We start from the raw sequence: 21,447 nt of genomic DNA, 5'->3' as shown, positions 1-21,447 counted from the left end.
AACCTGAGATCCTTCAATCCGCAGGCCGACACTCTATCCACGGAGCCAAACCGGCTAGGACAATTCAGTGGCCAGACTGCCACTTTTCGTAGATGTCTGTGCTTGGGTCACTGGCAGATAATATATGCTGTGCTATTAAGGGCAGGAGCAAAGATGTTTATGGTGAACACACATGATGGTAAGGAACGGATTATAGAGTTTTATGTAATAGTGCACTTAAATTGGACCACTTAAATTTGAACAGTGCTGGAGCCTGTAATACTTCCGTGAGATATAATTCACATACCATTAAATTCACCCATTTAGAGCGAGTTTACTTTCCAATGCTTTTTTGGAGGAGTCAGAGTTGTGTGACCATCACCGCTATCTATTATAGAACATTCTTAGCACCCATTACCCGGCCACGCCCAGTTCATCCCTTTCCCTCTTAATTCCCCCTTAATCCCTAGAAACCATGTACCTACTTTCTGTCTCTATGGGTTTGCCTATGTTGACATTTTATATAAAGGCAATCAGACAACATGTAGCCCTCTGTGCCTGGCTTCTTCTACATAGCATGATGTTTTTAAGATTTATCCGTGTTGTAGCTGTGTCAGTATTTAAGTCGTCCTTAAAAATAATACTCTGTGCTATAGATATACCATGTTTTGCTTATTCGTTTATCATTTAATGGACATTTGTATTATTTTTATTATGATAATGCTGCTACAAACATTTATATATATGGTATTGAGTAGACATATATCTTTAATTCTCTTGGGATTACACTTAGGAATGCAATAGCTAGGTCATGAGTCTTCCAACTTTGTTCTTCAAGATTTTTCCCCTGGCTAATCTGGGTCCCTTGTGTTTCCATGTGAATTGGCTAAAGGATCAGCTTATTACTATAAGAAAAAGCATAGCTGGGATTTGGATATAGATTGTATCAAATCTGTAGATTAATTTGGGAAGCACTGCCATCTTAACAATAGTCTTTCAATTCATTAAGATATGATGTCTTTCCATTTACTTAGGTCATCTTTTATTTCTTTCAACAATGTTTTAGAGTCTGCATTTTAAAGGTGCTACATTTTTATGCAATATATTGCTGGATATTTTATTCTTTTTCATGCTGTTATGAATGGAATTGTCTACTTAATTTTATGTTCAGATTGTTCACTGAATATATAGAAAGTTGATTTTTGGATGTTTATTTTGTGTCTTACAACTGTGGCTGAACTATTTTATTAGTTCTAATAGTTATTTTTGTGTATATTCCTTAGAATTTCTAAATACAAGATTGTGTTATCTATGAAAGTAGTTTTACTTCTTCCTCTAGGTAAAGATTTAAAAGAACTACAGGTCATTTTTTTTTTTTTTTTTATATAAAGAGCATCTGTTTCAGTTATCTGAGAGAAGGAGCAGGTAAACAAGAGAATAAGGAAGAAGGGTCAAACTTTTTTTTTCTCTCCATCCTTGAGCGAATTGGCTCTGGCAGTATTTGTTGGCCAATCCAGTCAAGGCTCATTGTGCTGAGATTGTGAGGATTTATAGCTCATATGACTGCTCTCCACCACAGCTATCTTTACTTCCAATGGCCTCACTGTCTTGGCTAAACATATGTGCCAAAGCAAAGGGAGGAAATCAAAGCAATTTCTGTATAACGTGAGCAAGGGTCCTGGTTTTGCTGGAAAACCACCGTCTCCAGTTAGATGTGGTTATACTTTCACAGGTCCATTGTGATTTTATTTGCACAAATTCAAATCACATGTGGTTCCACTGTCTTGAGTTTAGAGAGCTGGGTTTTGGTGTTCGCCTGGCCATTTGGCCAGGTTCTGGGCATATCACTGATCAGCTTGGTCTACCCCTATGTTAATACCTCTGCATAGCAGAGAGTAGTAGCATGGGAATGTCATGGAACAAGTAAAGTTTGGCCTTGAATGTGCTGGAAAAACAACATTCTCACAAAGCATCACAACTTTTAAGGTAAATGTAAGTGCCAGCACGCCAGCTCCTGCATTGATCTGCTAAACCATTCTATTACCTTATTAATTAAATGTGAAATTGCCACTTGAAGGATTTTTTTTATTTGTCCCTCTGAGAAATAATTGCCAATATAATGCTAAGAACCCAGAACAATTTGTATCCAGGTGCCTTATTGAAATTTTTCATTCGGGGCCTATTTCTATCAGGCAGCCCTGTTCATGTCAACTGTAGTCTGAGTTTGTCAGAACAAGCAATTCACAGTTCCCAGAAGGTAGACAGCTTTCAAAAGGTGCTTGATACAGTCAGTGTCTGGGCTAATCCATTCATTGGGTTTCTTTCTGAACTAGCTTTGGATGGCCATGACTATACACAGAAATGTAAATTGGCTTTGCCCATTTCTAGCTAGGGAAAATAAAATTATGACCTCAGCTTTATTTCATTCAGTTTGTTACCCTAAAAAATCACAAGCTCACTCTGTTGGACAACTAGAGGCACATAGCATCACCCCCTTTTGGTCACAGTTAATGTTAAGTGGATCCTAAAATCTGGTCATTGACTTCAGAGCCCTGCAAGGACAGTCCCCTTACAGGTGGCTCTAGCTCCCTCCATGGCGTAAGCTCTGGGGTGGCAGGGACTCCGATTTAATGTAGTCGTGAAAACTGCTGAAAATAGATGCTGTGGACTTGATAGAACAAAAAATTACTATATACAAAAATATTGCAGAGACAATATTCTGTACAATAAGAGGATTTCCCCCCAGTTTTAAAATAACTGCATTTCAATACCACACTTAACTAAATAATTCAACAGTACCTGAGAACTTTTAAAAATTAGCACAGTAAAAAAATGTAATAGTGGATTCATCAAAATCAAAAGCATTCCTAAGTACATTCTTTTAAAACAGAGATTGTTTCCAAAACATGGGTCTGAGCCATGCATTTAAGAATGCCCATTACCCAAAAATTTTGTTGTGTTTCCTAACAATCACTTTTTCATGTTTGTAGTAATGGGGAGGGGAGGGGGGCAAGGGTTAATCGAAGACCTCGGAAGTTGGTTTTCAAGTGTAGGACAAGGACGTTTTGGAGGTTCGCAACTTGTAATGGGTTAGGTGAACTAACAAGGACCTCAGTCTGCATTGCGGGCCGCTCACAGGTCAGAGCACTAGGTTGAGTTTTTTCCCGTGAGGTTCAGATGCTGGGTCTTTTCATGTTTGTTCTTCTGACAGAAGATTTCAGGGGTCTTCTGGGAGAGGCCACAGAACCTGTTGGCCTGTTTAGTGCTCCAGAATGCTGCTGCTTCCGGAATGTACATTTTGGTTTGCTCTCCTGTTTTCTTGTCCTCCACAGATGATCACAGCAGGGTGAAGTTAAGACCTCTACCGGGAAAAGACTCTAAGCACAGCGACTACATTAATGCAAACTATGTCGATGTAAGTCCAACTGTTTTTAATGCCTGTTTCTGACCATCGGAGAGGCCGGGAGGGTTCGGGCGTGTGTGATGGTGCCCAGAGCCTTCACTAGCAGCACAGCCTGTCCTGCGTGGCTGGCACCTGAGGTAGCTGCTCTGTGACACCGCCTGCGTCTGACTTTGTGCTGTGTCGTCTTCGCAGGGTTACAACAAAGCAAAAGCCTACATAGCCACCCAAGGACCTTTGAAGTCTACGTTTGAAGATTTCTGGAGGATGATTTGGGAACAAAACACTGGAATCATCATCATGATTACAAACCTTGTGGAAAAAGGAAGAGTAAGAGCCCTCTTAATCATATATCCTTGTTCAAAAACTGTATTTATGGAGCACCTGCTGTGTGAGGGGGTTAGGGGGAGGGGGCAGAGGGTCTTGACCAGGCATGGGGTTATAGGAACAGTAGCGTCCCTGCCCTCCCCTGGCCGTGCTCTGGTGCGGGGTGGTAGGCACGGGTCACCTGGGAAACGAGAGGAGAGGTGTTGGGGCGATGCTGGAAACGGACGGCTGTGTCTTCTCGCACAGACATTGTGTAAGGAAACCAGTATCTGAAGTGAGATTGAACAGTGAGTGAGGAGGAGGGTTGCACACGGACAGGAGGGCGGACACATGTTGGGGGGAGAGAACAGAAGCAAGGGAATGGGAAAAGCAGTGCAGCCAGAGAACCAGTAACAGTTCAGACAGGGAGGTGAGGAGACCGCCTTAGCACCGGGTTGGCTTTACAGGAACCTTTTGCAAGGTGATGGTCCATGTTCTGGCGCGTTAGGTGATGAACTCCCAGCCGATGGTGCTGCTCTGGGCTGGGATGAGCGCTAAGCTGCCTGCTCGGTGCTCGGATCACTGCAGCTCCGCTTTGGCTGCCAGAGTCCCGTGTGGCCTTGGGCAGCCCCAGCGGTACGCGCGGCCGCGCCTTCCTCCAGCTCCTTCATCCCTCCCCATGCAACTTGCACATCTCTTCTTGAGTCTGCTTGGTAGTACGTCATGTGTTGAATGAAAGATGATGGTTTCTCTAGTGATCTCGTCCAAGAGGAACCTCTTCAGAGGTCCTGCCGGCCCGTGGCTTGCAGTCCGGGAGTTCCTTTTCTGTCGCTACATGCGGTACTACTACCTGCACTTCAACGCTGTCTCTTGAAGTTACATTATCAACAGTACAATTGTGGCAAAAATGGCATATGCCATTTACAACTCTTTTTTTCCTTTTATTTTTTTTTTTTTTTTTTCCCAGCGAAAATGTGATCAGTATTGGCCGACAGAGAACAGTGAGGAGTATGGCAACATTATTGTCACACTGAAGAGCACAAAAGTCCACGCCTGCTACACCGTCCGCCGTTTCTCAGTCAGAAACGCCAAAGTGAAGAAGGTATCAAGGCGGCGGGGGAGGGGGCTGCCAGGCGGCTCTTTATAAACTTGCACAGAAATGACCGCACGACCAAGGCCAGTTCTCATAGCCAGTTTGGGTTTTTGAGAGTATTTTAAAGCATGTTATTCACAACTCTTTGATTGTCACCACTGTGTGGTGTGGAAGATGTTGGCAGAGCACAGAATAGGGTTTCACTGGCCGAGTTCTTTAACCTCTTTCTGAAGAAAGCTTCCTCTTAGAAAAGGCCCTCTTAGGTTTTGGTAGCTACATCAGATACCTCAGCATCTGTGTTAGCTTTTGTTTTGCTTTGCTTTTGTTGTTAATCCTCACCAGAAAGAGTGGGAGGGAAGGGAAGAGAGAGAGAGAGAAACATCGATGTAAGAGAGACATGTCTATCGGTTGCCTCCCACACCTGTCCCCCAGCAGGGCTGGAGACTGAGCCTGCAGCCGGCACATGCCCTGGACCGGAAGCCAACCCAGGATCCTTCAGTCCATGGCTGACACTCCAGCCACTGAGCCAGTCCGGCCAGAGCTTGTGTTAGCTTTTTAATTCCAATTTTCTGATAGCTTTCAAGGAGCACTAAGCCTACAGGATGCTACTAATAAGTGTGGCAAACCAATGCTACATAACCCTTATCCCCCTTAGAAAGGGCCAGCGGCACCAGTGGTCAGAGGGCTGGAGTGGAGAGACCCGCTTCACTTTGGTTTGCTCGGCGGAGGGTGGGCAAGAGGAACGGATAACCTGAGGGCGGCCTTTCCCCGGGGTGTGAGTCTCGGGACGTTCAAACTCCACAGCGAGACTCCGATCAGGACAGCAGTGCTGGTCCTCTGGGCCGATGCCCATGGAGAACGTGGACCAGTTACTCTGTGGAGACTCTGAGTATTGGCTGTTTGTAGCAGTGGTTCTTGACCAATTTATATTTTATTTTATTTTTTGAGTCTTGGACATCGTTGAGAATAATAGAGCTGTAGCCCCCTTACTCCAGAAGAATTCATTTATTCAAATGATTATATACAGTTTCAGTTGCTCTGAAGACCATCTGGGGACCAAGGTTATGGAGTCCTTTCTTCATTTAGTTTTTCCCCCAAGAAGGGCCGAGTATATAAAAGTCAGCAGCACCGCCTTATCTGTGTTCTCTCTGCTAGAACTGAGCCGGTGCAAGCCAGCAGTCCATTTATACTTGCAAAGCCCATTACTCAGGGAAACCCCTCCGGAATTTAAACGTGGCCCACTCGCTCTTAATTTTAGGAACAGCGTAAGTCAGAGGAGGACGTACATAAGAACTTCAGATGTTTTGCTCACTGATAAGAGGATAAAGTAGTAATTGAAAATGAGAGTTCACAGAAGAATTAAGAAATCAGAGCCATTGGGGGGGAGGGGGTTGTAGCACAGGGCCATGCACCCCGCAGGCTGCAGTGCTGATTTAGTAATGACCCTGAGCCAGCAAACCTTTTCGTTGTGCTTTGTTCATTTGTGTTTTTTTAGTTTTTAGAGGTATATAAGAAAAGCAGTATCATAGTAAGTAATGTGTTTGGGGAAATTTTTTATCTAAAGTAGTTAAAATGTAAAAAGTTCAGCCGCTTAAAGGAAAAGTACTCTAAAAAATCCTATATAACCAAAACCGGTTTGGCTCAGCGGTAGAGCATCAGTCTGCGACTGAAAGGTCCCAGGTTCGATTCCGGTCAAGGGCATGTACGTTGGTTGCAGGCACATCCCCGGTAGGGGGTGTGCAAGAGGCATCTGTTCGATGTTTCTCTCTCATCGATGTTTTTAGCTCTCTCTCTCCCTCCCTTCCTCTCTGTAAAAAGTCAATAAAAATACATTTTAAAAATCCTATATAATAAAAGGGTGATATGCAAATTGACCAAAGAGTGGAAGGGTGGGGTCAGCGAGCAGAAGTGGGGCCAGGCCAGCCTAGGCAGGTGCCAGCAGGCAGAGGGAGGGAATGTCACCATCCCCCAATTGGCCTGCCGGGGCTGCCTCCCTCAGAGGGAGGCCACCTGTGATGGCAGCAGGGCGAGTTGGGGCAGGGCCAGCCACAGCCTGCCCAGTCGCTGGCCACAGAGGGAAGCCAGACTGTGGCTTAGGCCCACTCCCCGGGGGATAGTGCTGGCTGGTGAGCAGGCCTAAACTGTCAGTCGCACATCCCCTGAGAGTTCCAAGACTACAAGAGGGTGTAGGCCGGGCTGAGGGACCCACCAGAGGGCATGAATTTTTGTGCACCAGGCCTCTAGTTAATTTATAAAATGATAAATTTATAGAGATTGAGACTCAGTTGTCACTCAGGGTCCACCCGCACTTGAGCTCCTGAAGGTCCCCCTGGGCGTGGACCAAAAGTGGAGGTTGTGGCCATGTCAGCGGAAAGCAAGGCACGAGGAGGCCTCTGGAGGCAGGGCAGGAAGTCAGGAATGAGGCCGTGGCAAGTTACAAAGTGCTTTGTATGGTTTTAAGCCCAAAAAACGGATTTTAAGCATTCATTCTTGGTACCATCCTAAACCATTCTTTCTCCTAAGGGATGTCTGATACTTCTTGCCCAGCTGGGAAAATGTCTCCATTTATGGCAGGAGATGCCACAGAGAGGAAATAACCGGGCCAGGAGCAGCAGCTGGGGCGGACGAGGCCAGAGGTCCTGTTACCCAGCATGCTCACACTCAGTGTAAAGATGTCTGTGTTCGCCTTTCTCTAGGGCCAGAAGGGAAATCCTAAGAGCCGCCAGAACGAGAGGGTGGTGATCCAGTACCACTACACGCAGTGGCCTGACATGGGTGTCCCCGAGTACGCCCTCCCCGTCCTGACCTTCGTGCGGAGGTCCTCGGCCGCCCGCATGCCAGAGATGGGCCCGGTGCTGGTGCACTGCAGGTAGGCCTGGCTTCCTTCCTCCTCCTGGACGCCCTGCACAGTGGGCAGAGCAGGGCTGTGCACTTGGGAATCCGGACCGCTGTGGTCCTGCTGCTGTTTGATTTAGAAACTGAGTCTTCATCGAAGACGGGGACCAGTAAGAACTGTTACATGAGATATTCCCATAGTATTAAGAAAACATCTGCTTATTTTAAGGTTAAAACAAAGTCTACTCTTATAAACTTTGATTTGTGTAACATGATTGAATTAATAAAATCTCCATTATGTATAGAGAAGCTGCAGGCTGTTCATATCTAAAAATCTGACCTTAAACACAATTTTACAGCTTCCCACCCCGGAGATTTTGAGTTTCTGTCTACGGCTTTTCTTGTGAGTTCCATGAAGTAATTACAGTGTATGAAAGGATTATATTTTCAAAACTTGAGTTTATATGTGCTTCTTAAGCTTTTCAAAAGCACTGGGGAAGCCCATTCTCTCTCCTGCACTTCCTTAAATGGCCTTACTTGGTTGTTGAGAAGGTGCTCTTGCTGAGTTTTATTTGTAATTGTATTCTTGGCCTTTTTTTTTACTTTGGTATTCAGGCAGATGTTGCTTTCGCTGGGATTTACATTCCTCGCTGCACAGCATTTTCTTAGTACTTGTTTGAGCTGTTCTCATGCTCTGCAAGGTCCTTTGCAGAAGTTGGAACACACCTTCTGTTTAAAATCCCACAAGAACTCGAATGTTTGCTACCCAAGTTAGGAATCACTACAATAGAGATGAACGGCTATCGAGGGCTTGGGGGGGGGGGTGTCACACACTAGTGTGAGATGGTGACCGGCTGTGGGTACTGCCTAAAGAAGTACCCTAGTACTTGCTACTCAGTACACAGGGCTTAGATCTTCCCATTTTTAACAACAACAAAAAAGAAATGTGGAGAGGAGGCCAGATTTTCTGGATGTTGACATTCTTATGGCTTATTAAAGGAAAGCACCCCTTTAAATAGGAGCTTTCTAATACTGGCAAGGAGCATTGGGCAGAAAGAGGATTTACTGAAAGGACAGTGGGCACCCACAGAATAATGGGGAGCGTTGGGGAACCAGGCACAGGCCGAACCAGCAAGGGACACTCCCCATCCTGCTGCGGCAGCTGTGGGGCTGACCACCAGGGAGGCCGGGAAAGCCAGGTCACCACTGCCTGGGGCTCCTGTGGTGGGAAGGCAGGCTGTGTCCCCATCGAGACTCAAGAAGTGGGGCCTGTCCTCAGACTCTTTGGATGCCATCAGGATGAGTAACGTGTCTAAACAACAGGGCGGTTCTGTGCTCATTGGCGCGTGAGGTGGTAATTTTCCCATCGCACTTCCTGACATGGGAAAGCAAGAGGTCCCACCAAGCGTCTCCTCTCTTCCAGCGCCGGCGTGGGCAGGACGGGCACCTACATCGTGATCGACAGCATGCTGCAGCAGATCAAAGACAAAAGCACAGTGAACGTCCTGGGCTTCTTGAAGCACATCAGGACGCAGCGCAACTACCTCGTCCAGACGGAGGTAAGCCGGCTGCAAGCTCGGGGCGTGGAACAGGATGGAGGAGACAGATTCATTCTCTCGGGGCCTGAAAGAATTCACCGGTTTGTAGTATAAGGGGTCCTGACCGTGATGCTATTCTTGGGCTCCCCGTTTTCCATTCCTGTGTGGATGGAATTAAATGTGGAATGCTCAGCAACTACACAAGCACTGATGTAACCAACTCAGTGGGAACTAGGGCTGTGGAAAGTGGAAAATAGATGGATAGGATGTGAAAGAACGGTTCTAAAGTCCTTCACTGAACTCCCATTTCTCCATCGCGTGCTACATTGAACCTGTCGTTTGGGGCCTGGTAGGGAGGATAGAACTACGCTCAGCACAGTCTTACCCTAAACGGAGTTACAGTGGATAAGCAAGTCAGTATGGGGCAAACCAGAGAGGGGTAAATGCTTGGAGAAATCCAGGGGGAGGTCCCTGCGAAGGAAAGAGCTCCTCCAAGGTGGATTTTAGGGATGGGGTACAGGTGGCCACCCCTTAGCGGCCCCACTCAGTGACTGCCGTATATTGTGCCTGTCAGGAGCAGTACATTTTCATCCATGATGCCTTGTTGGAAGCCATTCTTGGAAAAGAGACTGAAGTATCTTCAAATCAACTGCATAGCTATGTAAACAGCATCCTCATACCAGGCGTAGGAGGAAAGACACGACTGGAAAAACAGTTCAAGGTAGCGTTTTCATACATTTCTTTGGTAAAAAAAAAAAAAAAAAAGCAAGGAATTAAGAAAATGCCACGAGTTTGGGGTCATGTCTTTTTTTGCATGAACATACATACTACAATGGATTACTGTTTATTCTCAAGTGTAATGCAAAGAAATACAAGGTTTTACCTCTGTGTGCATTGTTGGGCCCAAGTAGGTAGTGCGGTGCTGTATTTTCTTCTGAACAATTTATAACTTTATCTGAACATGGGCACCAGCCCCTGCCCACAGTGACATAATGCTTTGGACTCAGTCCGCACTGTCTGAAAACTACCCTTCCCTATCTTATCCTTATTCTGAACAGTTATTGAAGACTGTCCTAGCAGATAATTTAGAAACTAGGAAAAAGCTTCTAAATACTACTAGAGAAAAGTTAACCTTTCCTAAACGGTTGTTCTTTTTTCTTTGAAAGCGCATGAAATTTAAAGGCAGTTAAGGTTTAGATGGAATTGACTATCGTTTATAAGGGCTGTTAATATAATTAAGACCAGAAAAGCTGTTATTTCAAAGGATTTATTATAACTTTCCATTGTTGTCTGTCTCTCTAATCTCTAAGTGCTTTTCTATTTCCGAGTCTGTCAGTCTTTTAAATTCTCTTTTTTTGCACACTGTTCCATTTGTAATTTCTCATTTTGTATCAAGGTGGAAAGAATGAGGTGAATCTGTACCGTTTTGGTTTTCATGGTAAAACTTTCGTAGACTCTAAAACCTTCATGTGACTCTAAAGAAAGGAGACAGCCAAGCAATTTATAGCAAATGATGCGAAGTGAGGAAGATTAATTTCAGAGTTCAGTCATAACAATTTCATATTTCTAGCTCTCCTTCCATAACATCCAAAGTACTCTAGAAACCATTTGAGGTAATTAGTGTCTCACTTTAAATGTTTAAAATGAATTCCTGAAAAATAATTAAATACCAACATTTCTTAAATGCTGCCTTTTCTATTTCTGTAATATTTTATTTTTTTTAAAAAATATATTTTACTGATTTTTTTACAGAGAGGAAGAGAGAGGGATAGTTAGAAACATCTATGAGAGAGAATCATCGATCAGCTGCCTCTTGCACATCCCCCTATTGGGGATGTGCCCGCAACCAAGGTACATGCCCTTACCTTAACCGGAATCAAACCTGGGACCTTTCAGTCCGCAGGCTGATGCTCCATCCACTGAGCCAAACCGGTTTCGGCATATTTCTGTAATATTTTACATGTACTTTTTTTTTTTTTCCAAACCATATTTCTGGCAAAAGACTTGTGTCCGGAATGTACAAAGAGCTCTCACAACTCAATCAAAAATGGGCAAAAGTTTTGAATACACATTTTATCAAAGAAAATATACAAATGACCAATAAGCACATGAAAAGATGCTCTACATGATTCATCTTTAGGGAAATGGAAATAAAAAACCACAGGAAACCATTTCATACCTATTACAGTGTTGGTGCAGTACATGTACTCTTTTTAAAAATTCATCAAAGAAATCCGTTCATTCCATTGGGAGCCAGGTAATTGGACCTTTTACAGGCACTAACCACTTTAGAACTTGAAGGGGGAAAAATAAGAATCAGAAACCTAACAACATCCAGGGCCTTTGACATTAGTATTTGGAGGAGGCCATTCCCATGTATTCTATTAACATGAGCTAGAGTGTGTGTACCATATATATATATATATATATATATATATATATATATATATATATGATAAAGTGGTTCAACCAATTTATATAAACAGAAAGAATAACCAAACTACTGGGCTAATTATAACAATCTTACAAAAATGTCAGTTAAGTTCAACAAAAATTTACTGAGAACTTAGTCAATTCTTTGAGAAATTGATTAGCGCTTTTTAGCATAGCTCTTGTATCTGAAGAATTCCAAGAAAAAAATTTCACAAAACCAATGACATCAACAGACATCAACAGGAAAAAAAATCCACATTCACTCAATGAATATCTATTATCTAGTACCTATCACAAAGGAGCCAAACCCCTGGTAGAAGAAATAAGCATACAGACAACCAAGATAATATAGAGAAACACCACTCGTGACACAAAAAATACTCTCCTAGTTTCTAAATTATCTGCTAGGTAGTAATCTGATTATTGGCATTTTTCCCCCCCAGATCATCGGGCAAATGCTATCAATTATACTTTATTGTTTGTTTTATATATATTTTTTACCTTTATTGGTAAAATTTAACATTGTAGTTCAAGGTATTTTGATGAACATATGTATTGTGAAATGATTATCACAACAAGGTTAGTTTGCATGTCCACAACTCTGCCCTCGAATGAAGACTAAAATGTGGTTTTTCTTTCAGCTGGTCACACAGTGTAATGCAAAATACGTGGAATGCTTCAGTGCTCAGAAAGAGTGCAACAAAGAAAAGAACAGAAACTCTTCGGTAGTGCCATGTAAGATCCTACAGTTTGATTTGATTGGGTGTGCTATGTCTTTTTTATTGGATATTACGTAGTAATAATATGAACCGGATACTCCCTAGGAAAGGTTAGGCGCAGGACAGCAAAAGCTATTGGGTCAAATTGGGGAGGGCTGGCTGGCTGGCTCTCAGTGCCAGCAAGTCACTGCAGCAGCATGACATGAAGCCTAGTTTCAATTCATCTCAAAATGCAAGAACTAGGTCACTTAACTATAAAGAAGTAAAGTGGTTATCACTGTGGCATTAACACTCCTTTAGCACTTGGGTTCCCAAGATGAACCTGCACAGTGATGACTGGACCACAGAAGTAGTCTCCTGTTGAGATCAAAGCACTGCTGCTCGGCAGTGACCTTTGTATAAATAACTCAGGACACAAGCGATCATTGGAGAGATGATCTCCACTGGGAAAGGCCACTGTGTTTTAAGCCCCTCATGGGGAGAGTGAAGTAAGATACAGTGGTACAAATGAATCAGTCTATAGTGAGTTTCTTTCTGGGCCAACAGTTGCCTTTCAGCATAACCATTATTGCTTGTCTCATTTTTGGTTCTTATAAGTATATTTCCAGTAGGACATGATCTCACTCATCTAGGGGAAATGGTGAACAACATAGACTGGTGAACAAGAACAGACCCAGAGATAAGGAGCCATGGGTCAGACTGTTGGACCTCAAAGGGAGGGTGGGGATAAAAGGGAGAGATCAACCAAAGGACTTGTGTGCATACATATGAGCCTAACCAGTGGTCAAGGACAATAGGGGGATGGGTGGAGGATTGGAATGGGGGGATGAGGACAAATATGTGATACCTTAATCAATAAAGAAATTTAAAGGATACAGTGGTGCAGTTGTAGGACTATGAAACCAGAAAAAAAATTGATCTGAAACCTGTCATCTCTGCCAGAGTATCAGTGATTTACCGTGGGAGGCATTTTCACAGCACAACTATTCCCACACTGCCCATGTCCTGGGGATGTGGAGCACATTTTACATGCTGCTAAGCTATAACACTTTAGCGTGGCTAAAAAGAAGGGGGAGCCAGGAGGATGTTACCGGGAAAGTTTAGGACGTGCTGGTGGTTCCATGTGTGTAACAGGCAAATGTGGCGTTTTGTTTTCTCCTGTGACAGCTGAGCGCGCTCGAGTGGGCCTTGCACCGTTGCCTGGAATGAAAGGAACAGATTACATTAATGCTTCTTACATCATGGTGAGAGTCAACCGTTAATTATAAATAGAGCCACTTAAACTGAAAGGTGCTAAAGAGCAGATGCCACCTATGTGACTGATTGCATTTTTCAAAGAATTTCTCAACGTTGTAATATCAAAATTAGAGAGATTTCCGTGTCTTGGAACCTCTAACAAAAGACTTCTAATCGTTGGGAGCACAAAAATGCTTAAACTAAGAAAAGCGCTTGTTAAGGAATTAATTTTATTGTTAATTCCACCCATCTCGTTTTTAAATAAATGCTGAAATTACTGTTAAGTAAAAACAGCAGGGGCCACTAGAAGTGAATTGTACATGGAGAGAAAATTGTCTACACATGTTAGCAGAAGTGCATCTAAAAATTAGCCAAATGCACTGAATGCCTTTCCCCCCCAATTATTTCAACGGTCCCAGCAGTGCTTACCTTGTTTCATGAATGTGTTTTACTTCTGCAAAGTTAGAATAAAATGCTCATAAATCACTAACTGTTTGTCTTTCTAACCAAAGGGCTATTACAGGAGTAATGAATTTATAATAACCCAGCATCCTCTGCCACATACTACGAAAGACTTCTGGCGAATGATTTGGGATCACAATGCACAGATCATCGTCATGCTGCCAGACAACCAGAGCCTGGTAAGTGAGGCACATCTGTTGTATGTGAACGAGCCAGTGTGGCCAGAAGCATGAATTCCTTTGGTATCTTGCCACAAGGCTGCATAGTGTCTGCGGTGCTAGGGCGGGAACCCAGACCTCTCATGGTTAAGTCTGCTCAGAGTCCTTTTGCAGACCCAGGTACCCTCCCTGCCAGTCCATCACCTGATGCTCCAGCGCTGGTGGTATCACCCCTCAGGTGCACTGTGCATGGCAGGGCAGTAGCGGGCTTTGAAAAAGGCCTTCTTATTAACCTCATTAATGCATAACCTTCACAGCCTCTAAAAATAATGGCAGCTAATATTTGAGAATGTAGCTATACTTACCACTCTACATGTATTTTTTTAACTTATTGGGGTGGCACTAACCAGTTTTAACTCATTCATTCTCTACAATTGCATACATAGGTACTATTACCTCATTGAGTAGCTGGGGAAACTGAGGGAAGTAAGTTGCTCAAGGGCATACATGAATGATCAATCGAGTCAAGATTTAAACCTCAGTCACCTGAGCTCGTGCTTTCAATCATTTTTGCTGTAGTGGGAGTCCCACCCACATCATAGAAGTATCACCCAGCCACCCAAAAAAAATTGTATAAAAAGTAATAACACTGCTTTTCCCTGTCGTCGCTAACGCAGAGCCATTACAGGGAAGGAGGTAAGGAAAGGCTCTCCCATTCCCATGCAAAGGTGTTTAAGAACTTCACTAAGCGACTACCTTTTTCTCCTCTCCTTAGTCCTTCCCTGTTGAGCTCTCTGAACTACTTGAGAAGGGTCAGCAAGTATGCATAGATAAGCTTAAATTTCTGTGCTTAGATCTCTACGTTTCAAAATTACTTGGGTTCAAACGTTACTGTAAGGACATGTGAGCACATGAAGTCAAAACAAAAACACTATGAGGATCTGCCTCATGAGTGTCAGATTAGAGAGGTTTTCAGTCAGGAAAGAGCAGTGTGATTGAACCCGAGGCTGGGTGACATGCATTTGACCGTGTGCCAGTCAGTAGGAACTTCTTTGCTGCCGCATTCTGCTCCAGCTTCAGAATACCAAGACTGCTTCTGCACCATAGAGTGGCAACCACGTTGAGAAGCTGAAGCTGAACACTGAGTGTAAATTTTCAAATTAGCTGGCAGTAGGGGTCTGTTCTGTTGGCATGAGGGATTTTGAGGCATTTAGGGCTGTTAAGACATTCATTTGTTGGATGAATTAGTATTTTATTTTCACTTAACAGAGGACAGTCACCAAAACCATGTACTCATTGGTATGGGGAGGCTGGACCAAATGAGTAGACACATGGTCTGCAGACCTGAGGCTATAGGACCTGCCCTGGACCATGTCATCCCGTGCTTTCAATCATTTTTGCTGTAGTGGGAGTCCCACCCACATCATAGAAGTATCACCCAGTGTTGCTGAGGCGTAGGGGGGCTGTACTCTCAGCTCCAGTGCCCAAAGTCAGATTCATTTATTGTAGTTTTTCCTAAAAAAAATTGGCCAGTGCCTCTCAGTGGTTAGGGCATCAGCTATACCAAAGGGCCTTGGGTTCAATCCCCAGCCCTGGTCAAGGTGTGGGCAGGAGGCAACCAATCTATGCATCTTTCTCACATTCTCTCTCACTCCCCCTTCCACTCTCTTTATTTTTGGGTGAGGACTCCTCTGTTTACACTATTGCTTCTTACTAGTATAATTTTACAAGACCACAATTCTGTGACTAGCCCGGAAGTCACTGGTTCCTGATGCAGAAAGCACCGTTAGAGATGCCTAGACTTCTCTGACCCTCTGTAAATATATTTGTCACCAAATAAGCATGAGACCAGGGTGCCTACTGAATTAACGAGTAGTATATGTTTTTCTCAGTCTTTCAAGATGATCCATTATTCCCGTTTACTACCTGTATTCAAACGTCTCTCTCTGCCTTTCTGTCACCACAACTCCATCCCTCCAGCAGCCTTTCGACCACTCCATAATTTCCTCTTCATGTTGCCTTCATACAAGTTCTCTGAGATAGGGAGTGTTACTATTCCCACTTTCAGCCATGGAGTGTAAGGCTCGGCTGCATTGATTGATTCAGGATCACATCCACCCTAAATCCTATGCTCAGTCTGTGCATATTGGCTGAATTCAGTGGCCTTGTCCATCAACAATGACCTTGTGCTTAATAGCTGTTAAAAGGGCCCTACTTCCTTCTCCTTTGGATGAAGTTTATTGAAACACTGACAGTTACAGACTTCTTTTGTATAGCCTGAACCCAATCGCTAATCTGCTTCCCCTTATGCTGAGCTTTAAAAATAAAAACGTACTTGGCAATAGCTGTATTGAAACTTGAAAGGGTGATAATTCTTATTGGACTGCTGGCTCATTTCTAATGCAACATTGTAATATTAAACAAAACCCTCTTTGTTTTGAACACTATTCAGAATTATTTCTGACTTCACTAGCAGTATCTTAGCATTTTTAGGAAAATGCCCCAAGAAAGTTTAGTTTGCCTCAGGAACCAACTAGGGAGGAGGGCTTATTGTCAAAATCATTGTATTTCTGCAACAATTAACTGTTTTTTTTAGGTCTCCATGGTTTTCAAGGATAGAACTCAAGTACGAAGCCTGAATGTTTACTTTTAATTTTAAAATAGAGGAACATTTTAAAGCTTGCCTGATTCAAGGCTAAAAGGCTTTCTATGTTATCCCCTTTTGAAACCTAACATCATGTACTAACTTTTCTTTTAAAGAACACCTTGTAACTACAGCCAAATGCTTATTTATGTACAGCCTCTTCCCTTTAACATTTATCAGAGATTTGGGACAACTCATGGACCTCTCTTGAGTCCTGGTGTCTTGTTAAGGACAATGAGAAAAATCCCTTCCCTCACTAGTATACTGCAATCATTAAATAAGATAATGTTATGAAAGTCCTTTGCAAAATGTTAACCAACTGTGAACTATTATTTGCTTAAGCAATTATGAATAGCAGCTTAGAATTAATTGACCTAAATCCCACCTCCTTTTCCATGACAATATATTACAGAACACTGCTCAGCTGCGGCCAATGCATCCTCCATAGATGCATTTTGGTTGTTACAGTGACATAGGTGAGAATTGGTAGAAATGGTTATGATCACGTATGCAATGAATAACCAATGAACTCAGCATGATTAGGTAAGGATATAATTCTATGAACCTAATTTAAAAGATGACGTGAGAGGTATAGCAAGCGTTAAGAAATCATTTTGCAAGAAAATTCATAAATGTTTGGCAGCACAGAGGATTTTATCTATGGATGCATTTTGGTTCCCATAGGCAGAAGATGAGTTTGTGTACTGGCCAAGTCGAGAAGAATCCATGAACTGTGAGGCCTTTACTGTCACCCTCATCAGCAAAGACAGACTGTGCCTCTCTAATGAAGAACAGATCATCATCCACGACTTTATTCTGGAAGCTACACAGGTAACCTAACCCTCCGTGCTGAGGAATAGCTATATCTGGGCGGACTGGCCCGAGTAACTGAAGTAATTGACCACCCTCCAGGCAGGTCCAGGCATGTGAGTAGGACTTTGTTTGAAATATGTATATTCCCCTTTTTCCACCTTCCAGTATTTGCTTTCCCAGTTGGGTGGATGAAATATAACCAGCTCCTCTGAGTGGCACATACAAATGGGTCTGTTGACATAACTGGAACAAACAATATACTAGAGCTGTGTTTTCTTTGCCATCAGAAATGGAAAGCTTGCGGTATGTTGCAGGGATGATAATGATAAGACTTTTGGTTACACAGAATTTTGATGTGTAGTAACTGCCTTCTTAAGGGGCAGGTGAGAGGGCAGCTGGCTTATATTAGAAATTATCCCTTAACTTCTTTAATTTTAAAGATGAGAAAAATTGTCCCATGAAATTTTTTGCCTGAACAAAATAGGATTCTCCTGTTTCGCTGTCATGAGCTGCTCTGGATTCTTTAGCTGTCTGTCTGCAAGACGTGCTTTCTCGGGAGCGGGTTCCAGCCACTGGAGGGCAGAGATGAATGCTGTTGTCTCGTTGCAGGATGACTACGTCCTGGAAGTCCGGCACTTTCAGTGTCCCAAGTGGCCTAACCCAGACGCCCCCATCAGCAGCACCTTTGAACTTGTCAATGTCATCAAGGAAGAGGCCTTGACCAGGGATGGCCCCACCATTGTCCACGATGAGTATGTATCTGCTTCTTAAGTTTCAAGTTCACACGGTTGCCTGTTGCATTGCTCCAGCAGCGGGAAGGGAAGGCATTTTAGAAACCTGTTCCCTCTCAGGACGCTTCTGTGTCATTTCTGACATGTACCTGTGCAGGGTGTTGTGGTCCTGTCTGCCTTATAACGTGTCGAAGCCTTCAAGGCTTCAGGTTCTAGAATGTGTGCCCTAGAAAGGGGAAAGTCCCGTATCTGAGCCCAGAAAAATAGATTTGCATGCTTGCCGAGGTTTTATGTTTCAATAACACAAATAATCAGTTAAATTTCTGATTATCTATGCTGATTGGATAGTTACCTTTATTTTAACACTCCTACATGGAATTTTCAAAAACACCTATTAGGGAAGAAACCGTTTTAAATATGGTTTTGTTGGTTAGCAGTAAAGTTGAACTACTAAAGTTGAACTACTAGAGTTTAAAGTGTGCTTTGAAGCTTAGAGTTCTGTCTTTGGCGTTTTCAAGGTAAAGAGGGTAGGTCTCAAAGAGAAGAAGTTGCTCTTGGCTCAGATATTTTAAGGTACAAACTGTGTTCAAACCCAGCTCCATCCATTTTCCTAGGAGGGAAAGGGCCACAGACAGGCCTCATGGTGTATGGGTGTCTGGCCAAACCTGTGAGTCAGCTGTATCGAACCTCACCAACCTTTAGCTGGCATGGCACTAGTTACACATCCTCCTCTCTAGTTTAGTTCCCAGGGATCTATGATAGCTTCCTTGGCCAGTGCTTCCATCATGCTCATTCAATTACCAGCTTCTTCAATAGCGTACATATTAGTCCATTTGAAAGCAAAGCTTATGTTGCCTTCCTCCACCCCACCCCCTTGAGCTTATGATATAATTGAAAGTGCACAAAGGTTTTTGGTCTAGGACTGCACCTTTACCTCAAATCCAGAGTTCTCTTCTATTTGAAGGAAGCCATTTTACTGGCTGCTTCCTTAGGAAATAGTGACTATTACAGAATGTTGGCCTTAGAGTTAGAAGAGCATTATAGTCCAAACCTCAGTTAATGTGAAAACCACCAACAGTGTAAAAAAACAGCACACAGCCTCAAAAACATCGATGAGAGAGAAATATCGATTAGCTGCCTCCTGCACACCCCCAATGGGGATGTGCCCGCAACCAAGGTACATGCCCTTGACCGGAATCGAACCTGGGACCCTTCAGTCCGATGCTCTATCCACTAAGCCAAACCGGTTTCGGCAACTGGATCATTTTTAAATTACTTCTGGGTGTTACCTATCATCTCCTATTACCTATCATCTCCTATTAATTCAGGCCAAATCTTAATGTTGCTGCCCAAGTTCTAAGACTCACTTGGATGGTATGGTAATACTCCAAGGAATTTTGTCCTAAAGTCAGTAAAAACACTTTATCTTATAGTTTTATGGTAAGGGAAGGAGAAAAGAAAAACACACCGCCACCTAGTTAAACAGTATTAGCAGCACTGTTTCATTCACTTATTTGTATTCAGCTTTTGAGTGTATTATATTCAATAATTTTTATTTTATCCCACCTCTGAAATTATCAAAGGCAGCATTCTTAGGTCTAAATAAGAAAAGGTAAAGTTAACCTAAACCAGTGGGTCTACAGATATAGCGGATGAAAACCACCTAAAGCAGGGTGTTCATTCATTTCTCCATCATTAGGTGATAAGCGATGCCATAGAAATCCCTTTTCCACATTACTCAGGAACAACTCTTAAACAGCTGCTAGCTCTAGTGCAATACTCTGAATGCCAGTAACCTTTCAGTACCTATAAATATTCCTTCATGATGGCCTACAAACCCCTTATATGTAGCTCATCTAAAACCAAACTTGTCCTCTTCCAGCTGGCCCCATCTACCACTTCTTGTTGCTGCTCTGCACCCTTCCAGCACATTTTCCAAATTCTGCTTCCTTTTCCAGTTGCCAGCCCGTCCTCCTCCAGGCCGCTTTCCCTGCAAAGACTCTGTCCTCTGAGTGCCCCTTCATTCAACACACTGTCCAAAATGTTTATAACTCATTTCAGAGGTTTCACAATCATTTATAAGCATCACATCCTTACTAGAGCCATTCCTATTTATCACATATTAGAGGTCTGGTGCATGAATCCGTGTACCAGTGGGGCCCCTCGGCCTGGCTTGCAGGATCAGGCTGAAATTGGCTCTCTTGCATTCTGGGACCCCTTGAGAGAGATGTCAGAGGATGCAGGCCAGGCCAAGGGACCCCACCGGTACACTATCGGGTCCTGGGAGGGCTCCAGGGCATGCCCAGCCCATCTTGCTCAGTTCCAATTTGCTGGATCCCAGCAGCAAGCTAACCTACAAGTCAGAGCGCCTGCCCATACCGACCGGCTGACTGTGTGCCCCCTGGTGGTCAGGATATGTCATAGTGAGCAGTTGAGTGACCTTAGCATATCATGCTTTGATTGGCTGAACTGCCAACCAGACAACTGGACAGTTGGCATATTAGGCTTTTATTATATATGTTGATTGCTTTTATTATATATGTTGATTGTAACTATTTGTCCACATGACTGTTGAGACCAATAGTGGTAACTTTGCCATCCCAGTCTCCACAGGGTAAAGCCCAGCGCCTAGCACATAGTAGGTACCTGGCAAGTATTGGCATTAGTGGGCACTAAGCTTCAGACTGTGATGACCTACAAAAATTCAAGGTTATGTACCCTGATAGGAATTTTTTGTTTTTGTTGCGTTTGTCAATTCTTCTGTGAACAGTAAAGCCAATTTACAAGGTGTTTTAAGCTCAAAATTAGAAGTGAACAGACCTGAGCGCTTCCACTCTAAGTCAGAGTCCAGCTCTCAGTGCACAGACTCCACGATATCTCTGGTCTTCACAGCGATCTTCTAACTCCTGCTTTCAGGGTCCTCAGCTGGGAGCCAGGTAGATGACATTTCTAGATAAATGACAAAAAGTAAGCTGATGCTCTTTGAGAGCAGCTGATTAAGAATTTCTGCGTGGCTGCAACAGAGCACTAAACTTAAGCATCCTGAATTCATCTGCTTAAGTCAGTTCTGTTCAGAGCTGAGCCGTATCATTACTGTCAA

The 21,447-nt window shown here is 43.3% G+C and overlaps 1 protein-coding gene across 3 annotated transcripts in view; it reads left to right on the top strand.

Annotated features, from left to right (window-relative positions):
- The window catches only part of PTPRG (protein tyrosine phosphatase receptor type G), a 643,070-nt gene that overhangs the window by 609,885 nt on the left and 11,738 nt on the right, over positions 1 to 21,447 (top strand). For all 3 annotated transcript variants that reach the window (XM_036430671.2, XM_036430672.2, XM_036430670.2), the window contains 11 exons: positions 3,312 to 3,394; positions 3,575 to 3,709; positions 4,653 to 4,787; positions 7,475 to 7,647; positions 9,037 to 9,172; positions 9,726 to 9,872; positions 12,226 to 12,319; positions 13,471 to 13,547; positions 14,052 to 14,180; positions 17,488 to 17,634; positions 18,226 to 18,368. In XM_036430671.2, the coding sequence (XP_036286564.1) occupies positions 3,312 to 3,394; positions 3,575 to 3,709; positions 4,653 to 4,787; positions 7,475 to 7,647; positions 9,037 to 9,172; positions 9,726 to 9,872; positions 12,226 to 12,319; positions 13,471 to 13,547; positions 14,052 to 14,180; positions 17,488 to 17,634; positions 18,226 to 18,368 (1,399 nt within the window). The remainder of the gene's footprint in view (positions 1 to 3,311; positions 3,395 to 3,574; positions 3,710 to 4,652; positions 4,788 to 7,474; positions 7,648 to 9,036; positions 9,173 to 9,725; positions 9,873 to 12,225; positions 12,320 to 13,470; positions 13,548 to 14,051; positions 14,181 to 17,487; positions 17,635 to 18,225; positions 18,369 to 21,447) is intronic.

Source organism: Pipistrellus kuhlii, unplaced genomic scaffold (genome assembly GCF_014108245.1).
Source record: "Pipistrellus kuhlii isolate mPipKuh1 unplaced genomic scaffold, mPipKuh1.p scaffold_m20_p_11, whole genome shotgun sequence".
Taxonomy (NCBI): domain Eukaryota; kingdom Metazoa; phylum Chordata; class Mammalia; order Chiroptera; family Vespertilionidae; genus Pipistrellus; species Pipistrellus kuhlii.
Note: the sequence above shows the minus strand (reverse complement) of the source record. Positions and strands in the feature narration are given on the sequence as shown.